Source organism: Poecilia reticulata, chromosome 6 (assembly GCF_904066995.2).
Source record: "Poecilia reticulata chromosome 6, P_reticulata-male-v2, whole genome shotgun sequence".
In the NCBI taxonomy this organism is placed as follows: Eukaryota; Metazoa; Chordata; class Actinopteri; order Cyprinodontiformes; family Poeciliidae; genus Poecilia; species Poecilia reticulata.
In genome coordinates, this window is record NC_088835.1 from 22,243,428 (window position 1) to 22,252,254 (window position 8,827).

At 37.4% G+C, this 8,827-nt stretch overlaps 1 protein-coding gene across 1 annotated transcript; it reads left to right on the top strand.

Annotated features, from left to right (window-relative positions):
- Positions 1-4,331: 4,331 nt before the first annotated feature.
- lysmd4 (LysM, putative peptidoglycan-binding, domain containing 4) lies at positions 4,332-8,610 on the top strand. Its single transcript, XM_008412364.3, has 3 exons — positions 4,332-4,647; positions 6,122-6,384; positions 6,470-8,610. Exons 2-3 carry the CDS (start codon positions 6,136-6,138, stop codon positions 6,968-6,970), a joined length of 750 nt encoding a protein of 249 aa, XP_008410586.1. The 5' UTR covers positions 4,332-4,647; positions 6,122-6,135; the 3' UTR covers positions 6,971-8,610.
- Positions 8,611-8,827: the final 217 nt, after the last annotated feature.

Genomic DNA, 8,827 nt, shown 5'->3' on the forward strand with positions numbered 1-8,827 from the left:
TGTTAAATCATTTAAAACCAAACCCTTTCTGGTGCTCTGCAGACAACATGATTTCCTTCTCTATCTGCTAAAACTCACTTCCCACCCTCGTCCTCCGGCCCCCTCTCCTTCTCTTTCTCCCTCTTTCCCTCTCTCTCTCTCGTTTCTCTCTCCATGAGCTGGACAAGCTGCTCAGTGGCCCTGAAATATGGCGCATCATGCCGCTCTGTTGATCATCGCTCGGTGCTACACCCTGAATCTGAATGCAATGTAAATGATATGATGATTCCCTCTGAGGCAACATTAACTTTACCATCATTCAGCTTTTTCGAGTGCAAAGGTTGACTTCATGAGACAATCAAGTGTTCTGCCATGAGACAATGAACTCGGCAGCAAGCTGCACTCTAAAGCAATGCAGAGGCCATACTAACAAAGTACAAAATATCAAAAGCAATGTACTAGTCATTTGATTAAACTGCCAAATAACAAAACAAGCAATATAACAATATAACTATATATATATATATATATATATATATATATATATATATTACTGCAGACTATACCTTCTTTATGACGTGCATGTATGATTGATATTATAATATCAATAAATATCAATGGCTTAAACCAAAAAGGTAGACATCCTTAGTTGAGAAAGCCACACCCTCTTTAGATGCCCAAGACAACAAAGCAACTATTTATGTTAGGCGCAAACAAAAGCAAAATAAAATTGGGTCAAAATGGACAGTAAGTTAAAATCCCTGCAAGGAATTTGCATGTTCGTCTTGTGTACTCTGACTTCCTCCCACACTCCAAATAACATGCATGCTATCTTGGTTTTCTTAAAGTTCTTACAAGAGTCCTGTATGTCTCTGTGTTATCCTTTGCTGAATTGCAACAGTGCAGGGTGTGCACAGTCTTTTGCCCAATGAACCCTGGAGACAGGTGTCAGCTCGGTGCCAGGATTCATGCGTGCGCATGATGGTTTGTGTTGTGATGCCCTGACTGTTGATCAGTCAGGGCATCACAAGTGGAGTTAATGAGGAGCATCACAACTCCTCATTGACTCCAGCCAATGAGGAGTTACAGCCCTCTAACAGGGAGACAAGGATACAGGGTTTGGGTGGAACTGCAGATTTATCCTGCCTTCTCCTCCCAAGACCTGAAATAATTTCCTGCATTTTAATTGATCTGGGGACAGCAACAAAATAGGACTTGGCCAGGGCACCATTCATACCTGAACTTGGCACTGACCATATTTCACTCCCTTTGAAAGGTGCCATTTCTGTACCTGCCAGAAGTAATACCATCTGAGCAGAGTGGTGAGGTGCTGATCACTGGAAGAAACCTGCAAATAAAATCACATTATGGGTTCATCCTGGGCTTCCTTTCATTAAGATGTATGTGTACTGACCACAGGGGTGTATAAATATCAAATACATGTTTTTGTGGGCAACTAAATGGTTTAAATTAAGTTTTTAAATGCATTTCAAGTCTAATTAACCTTCATTAGCACACACCTTGTGGAGTGTGACTCAATTACTGTTCGATTACCAAATCACTAAAAAAACAAACAAACAAAAAAAATTTGCGCACTGTTCACAATTGCAAGGTGAGATGTTGCACTCTAATGTGGATTTGGGGGTGCAAAAAGAATGACTGACAACTAGCTTTCTGAGATGGTCCAACATAAATGGCATGAAGGATATTGATTATCGAAGGCAAGGAGAAAAATCTTTGTGAGCTGAATGCAGGATAATAATCACATTTCAAATTTTACAGCTCATGCAAGAAAGTTAGGTAGTATCCTCTCCAGAGGTCATTTTGACTGGTAGTGTAAAATCTTCAATAGTATTTAATTTGTATTCATTTGAACTAATATTCAAATTGAACAAGCTGATCAATGAGTCTGTCATCACACATCAAGCAGATGAATGTAATGTTTTCTGACGAAAACCACTGTGGCTCCAATAACTACATATAAACAATTAAATCAATGATTCAACTTAAATTGTGACTGATTCACCTGCGGTGGCATGAATATACAGTCTCACAACGTCCTCCTTGTCTGCATGGAACTGAATGGCGCACCCATGTAATCAAATGTCTCAAAAGAGATTGCTGCAGAGGCTCTTGTCACAAGACTTTGGACTTAACTTTAATGGGTGTTTTAATGCTCTGGAGGCTGACACTCTGGAGACTGAAATTACGGGTGCCACTTCAGCCAAATCGGGGAACATTTCTCCAGTTGAAGTGATTAGAAGTTAGCAAGACTCTCCGATCAAGGGACTTCCTGATCCCGCAAGCACTCGCTTCATCAGGAGGAATTTCTACTGCACACATTCCAAAGCCTCCATAACTCAACTCACTGTCAGTCCCTGAATACTGAGATGAACGGAATATGGTCTCCAGGTCTGATAAGAGGCTCAGGTGCTTTCATCAGAATCTTCAATTGATTTAGTTACCTATATTTGGTGTGTAAAGTTGGAAATATCTGCACATGTGGGCCAAATGATCAGAAATGTAATCTGTAATCTATTAAAATGGCATATAACCTTTAGATCTTTCCATTGCTATTTTAATATAAAAAAAATGTCAAAGACAGAATATGTTTAGCTAACATGACCCATGATTCTCTGCAATCATGGGTTGTTTCAGAAGATCTGAACCAACTTCTGTGGACTATGCTTTGGTTTTATCAAAACGGTTTAGTAAATCAATGATCTGAAATATGTCACCTTGGAAATGATGGCCCAAGGCAGGTTTAAATATCCTCTTTTCTAACTTCCACTAGAATCTGCTCAAAGGTAGACTGAACTTTTCGTTACTGTTTTAGGCAGCATGGGAACATATTTGAAAATATTCACAGTCTTGTATATGAGGCTAATACAAACTTATGTTGGCCGCTAAATTCACTCCCAGGACATCAAAGCCCAATGATATACATTTAAAAGAAACTAACAAAGAATTTAGTGAGTTATGTCTAATTTTCTATGTTGTCTTCAGTGGTAAAAAGTCTTGAAAAAGACACCTATATTTAGCAGTTTTAAACCCAACATCTTCAATACTGTGTAGAATAAAAAAAATGTATGATATGACACAAACATTAGCATTTAGCAAAAATCTAAAACATGCAGGCAATCTAGTAACTCATATGAAAGGTCAACACCCCCACCTAGTGGCCAAGAAGGGACTCACCAGTAGCCTGGTTTCTGGTCCTGTGACGGTCAGTTTCTAGCACCCCCTCAGTCCAACTCATAAATGAGTGAATACACTGTTAAATCAAAGACATGAACTTTTGTAATAGTGATGGTGGAGAGCAGAAAATAAATGTAAACATGATATCTGCTTCAGCAGTAGGTCATTCTGCATGCACAGTTCAGCAATGAGAAGAGGCTGTGACTGAAAAGAATTTGTGTCTTCTTGGCTCTGTGCCCCCTCAGATCATTGATATCTCTGATATTTATTGGGCATGATATGAAGCTGCTCCAGGCAGTTTTAATTATGCCTACTGTTGAGCCTTTATTGCAGTAGTTCTGAGTTGGGACGTTTTGAGTCACTGTTTTGTAGAAGTTAAATTTTGCAAGTGAGTTTGTGTGTCTTAGCTGGCGTGCCTTCTTCGAGACATACATCTGTTTCAAAGCATTTGGCGGAGAAATGAGATGATCAAATTCACTATGATAGTTATTTCAAGGGAACCTAAAACTGTTGACCTCCTACACCTCCACTAAAATATATAAAGAGAGGTACTTTATCTTTGCCACCTTTTTAAGTCAACAACCAGATCCTTAGATTATTTGATGTAGGACAGCTGGTACCTGTCTGTGTGCCATACTGCAAGACTGTTGATATGTTCTCACCAGGAGGTGTGAGTTATTTTTTTTTTTTCTGGGTTGACATATGGCAGTGCTGACAGCTAACTTCACTGAAGAATTCTCTCTGTGTCTGAGTGTGCGTCACTTTATGGACACAATGAACATATATTGCCTAAAAAGATGTAAAGAAAAGTTTTTATAACGAGATAACAAGAGTTTGACAAGAAGAATGAACAGAATAAGACTCCTATTCAAAAACGTCATAGTGGTAGTACCTACTTTTTATGCACATTTCATTTAACTGGTAGTGTTTTGAAATATTTGTGTGTATTGAAAGAGAGCTGCATTGTCATAATAGTGATTGTATTTTATGAATACAAATTGAGTCATGTGTGCAAAGTTTGATATTAGTACATGGACCTAAATGAACAAGAAAGTATTTTAAAAGTCTATTATTATTATTATTATTATTATTATTATTATTATTATTATTATTATTATTATTATTATTATTATTATTATTATTATTATTTCAACAACTATGGGGTTGCTGGTTTTACTTAAAAGTAAAACTTATATGTTGTTTCTAAATTTTTTTATCGTATTTTGTTTATTTCTGTTAACTATGATTATTTTATTCACATATTTAATGTACAGAAAAATGTACTTTTTGTTCGATATAGAAATGGCTTGTAATTTGCAGTTGGAGTCCAGGAGGTGGCGACATTGCATATTTCTTCGATGTGACAGTCCCCCGAAAAAGTGGGCTAACCAGTAGCAACAGTAGCAACTCGTCCAGAGCTAACAAGGCCAACCTGGAAGGAGCGATTTGCTACAGTTGCCAAAGCACAAGGTAATGAGGTACAACTGGCTTAGTATGGATTTAAAGAACTAGTTACCGTTAATTAGAACGTTTCCTTATGGTGTAACTACATGGCTAGGCTGTATTTGTGGCCGAAATAGACAGGTCGATGTGGCAGAAAGTTCGCCAACAGATGAGAAATAGCTAAAGCTAAAGTTGCTGGCCAAAGTTTGTGCTGCATTCAAATGCTCCGTTAGAGCTCCGGGAATTTCTCCATTATCGAGTCACTTTATTTTTTATCACGTATTAGCGCCCCAAGCAGCAAGTGCGATTGGCAATTCAAATCACAGTAAATCCTGCTTTTATGTAGTTATAAATTTTCAATTTAACTCATCTTTTTGCGGGTAAATTATCCTCATATATCATGTACGAATAACTTTGAAAGTCCACGGGTTGCTGGTTGAATTTAATGATTACCTAGAGCTTTTAAAGCAATAATAGACGTCTTAAATTAGAGTTTCGTGCTGTGATAGAAGTGAATAAGGTGTGGGCACCGTTTAATCAAATGCAAAGCTAAATACCTACTTTGTGAATAAAATCCATAAATTACCGCATGTCAGCAAAATGTTCAAACGAGTGGCATTTCAAATGAAGTTTGTTATTTCAGAGCATTGTACGAATCTACAATCGATACCAAGATTCTGTGTGTAAATTAAAATTGGTACAGTTTTTATAGTTTCAACTATGGGTTTATATACAAAAATGTTGTCCAACAGTTACAAAAAAATAGAAATACTTTGTGACGTAATTGTAAATAAATTAACTCTGTTGGATGGAATTTAGATGCTACACGAGCTAATTAAGCATGCTCTCCTGTTCCAAAATCAGATTTGAAATAATTTTTTGGTATTTAGGTTATGCAAAATAGTTTTTGAGGTAGACTAATCAATGACATGGTTGTATTCAAACTACCTTGGTCAATCTTTTGCTTATTTTCTGTATGATTTGTTTTTGTTTTACTGGTCTCTGGAAGACTTGAATCTGTAGTTGTAGCTGTATCTTTTATAGTAATATTTTCCAAATGCAAATGTGCATAGTACTATGTATATTTTGTAAAAATATGCTATTAACATTAGCTGAAAATTTACTTTTATTTTGAAGGACCAACTTCAGGCCTCCCTGTTGGTGTTTTTATAACAATCCACAGCAGGGATTGAGCTGCTCTATTTGGGAAGCGCGTAAGACAGTTAGTATGACCACAGAGATGTGAAAATAAACTGATCCAAATCTAATTTGCTTTATTTCAAGATGAACCATCGTTGTGCAGTTGCTAAATAACAAATAAATTTAAAAGTTGCTTCCTCATCTGTCACTTGTGCCAGCCCAAGCCCAATATTTGGCAGATATGCTTTCTTGTACCAAATTATTACATTACACATAATCACTAAAAGGAAATCATTTAAATTATGAGGCTGTGAAATCTTGGAGTAATCGCGCTGTAGTGATTCGGGTTATTTATTTACAGGTTGATGTGTCGTTATGTGGAGGGGGGAGCATGACCCGCAGGCGTTCCAGGCCCCTGTGGATGTACATGCCAGTGCAGAAGGGCAGGTGTACATGTTCAAGAGGAGGACAAATGAGTCCGCTGTGTCCTCGGACGATGAGGAGCTCAGCGTTGTGGAGACAAGGCAGATGAAGCGAGACAACGTGAGGAATGTCCAGCTGCTGGAGCGAGAGGTTTTAGACGGCGATAGCCTCAACAAGCTTGCCCTGCAATATGGCTGCAAGGTAAAATGAAACACACAGTCTTGTAGCTTTCTTTCTTTCTTTTTTTTTTAAATAGGGTTTTAACAGGTCACATTTATCTCCACAGGTTGCTGACTTAAAACGGGTTAACAACCTTATGCAAGAACAAGATTTGTTTGCACTGAAAGTCATCAAAATACCAGTTCAGAAGCACAGCTTTTTGACAGAAACGCTCTCAGAACAACATGATCCTCAAGAGGAAGTACCTTGCTCCGCTCATGATAGAGCTCCATTTGAGCCACGTGTGCAGGATGTCACAGACTTTCTGATGGAGGTAGACAGCGACATGGACAAACTGATTCAGACCACACCTGACCATGAAGAAGATTTCTCAGAAAACGCTGGGAGGTGGAGGAGATGCGGTTTTGGAAGACGGCGTGTGAAGAGTCACGGCGCGGACTGGGGAATCCAGTGGTGGAACGCTTTAGTAGCCATGCTCTTAATAGGGATTGTTCTGCCATTATTTTATTTGATTTACTTCAAAACTAGGGTTAACGGAGTAGTCTCGCCAACTGTTTCTCAGTCGTCCGTCTCCTCTTCCAACACAACACAGACACACCGTAGCTAAACAACTTTAAGAACCTGGATAGATCAGGTGAAGAAAAATCTATAATCCTTTTATATTTGGGTGAAATACAAGATGAAAATAAGACTGGAGCTAAAAGTCTTTGCTTAAGAAAATTTGTGTCTGAATACCAGCAGTGAATTTCAGTTAAATTAATTGAATCAAAACTTTATTGCAGTGAAAGTATATTTAACCTCTTACAGATTTCTTTGACTTTAGTTTTTGTTGTCTCTCATTTTTCAGCGCTGCAAGCTCATTTTATTGTCAGAAAAAAAAAGAAACCCACCCTGTACAAATGGAATATTTGAAGGGGGTGTCACATATAATTTGATTTAATACATTTCAGGGGAAAACCTTCCCAAACCAACCTGACTCTATGTGAAAACGTAATTCACCTTAAACCTTATAACAGGTTATGCCTCCTGGTTATGTCGCTATCAGACAATTCAGTACTTTCAAAGTTAGTTTTTCAATAATCGCTGCTGTATGAGTAAATTTGTTATTTTTTTTAGACATTCAGAGGTGAACTTAGTGGTGTCTTCTCAATCATTCTCCAAGTGCACTCGAAGCTTAATGTCCTGAGCCGATGGACAGAAATTCTTCCTCAGGATGAGATGATTCATGATTTCATCAGTAATGTTAAATCATTCAGATCCTAAAACGGCGAAGCCGCTCCCAGACCATTACACCACCGAAACGGCTCTGAAACCCTTTCCAGACTGACGACTACTGTCGTGACAAACTTTGTTTCATCTGGTGACGAATTCTTAACAACCAGACATGATGTGGCAGTAATCTGGCTTGGGTATGGTCTGTAAAACTGAATGGTACTCACTAATGTTACATTTTTCTGACTATGAAATTGGTTTGATAACTTAAAACATTGTGACACAGAAATCTCTACGAGGACAAATAACTGTTTCACAGCAAAGTACAACATGAAGCTTGATTCAGATCCATTAGTAGCTTTCATGAAGTGAATTTCAAATCCTCCATACAGCTTCACAATCATGAACAGATCTCATCTGAACTATATTAGGTCACAGTTTTAGATCTATTGCACTACAGTAAGATATTAGACTTTTCCACCAGGAACAATAAACTTGAGCTTCTAAGCTGTTAGAACCATTCAAGTTTAAGCTGTATTTAAGATATTTTAATGCATTTGTTTGTATTTGTTATTTAGCTGCCATAATGCACCTCATGCCTATTTGTCCAGAGCCTGACAGTGCTAAGTGTGATTGTTTACAATAACTAGGTGTGCAATATGTGTAACCCATTTAATCTTTATCTTACCTCCTGCTACATGTGAAACAGAATGGGGTATATTTCTAAATAATTTATTCGTTGATGATCAAAGCCACATTAAGTGCCTGACGACTTCTTTGTGAGTTGAGCTTAACCAGCCTGAATGAAGAATGGACAGGTGCTCAGTTTCACTGGTTTGTTTAACTTTTGAAGTGTTTCAATATAAGAATGTTGTTAGAATTAGATTGATATCTCAAATACATCATGTTTTTAGCATTATGTATTTGAGATAATAATAATAAGCATTTTAGCATTAACATTTACATGGAAAAGTGACTTGTGTGAAAGTAATATTGTTTTCTGCTTGGTCCAGATTAAATTCAAACTGAAAGTGGGAGTGTCTGAAATTTTCTCTGAAATAGTAATGTAATAATGTTATCTTTCACCATCTTTGTTTGCAACGAGAAATGGCTTCAAACACCACAGTTTGTCTTTATTGCCATGTGAAGGAAACACAGTAACCTTTCTTCTAGCTGACAGTTTGAAGCTTTATCATCTGTCTGTTAATTATTACTAAAAATATGTGTGTTACAAACAGTGCTAAAAGTATAT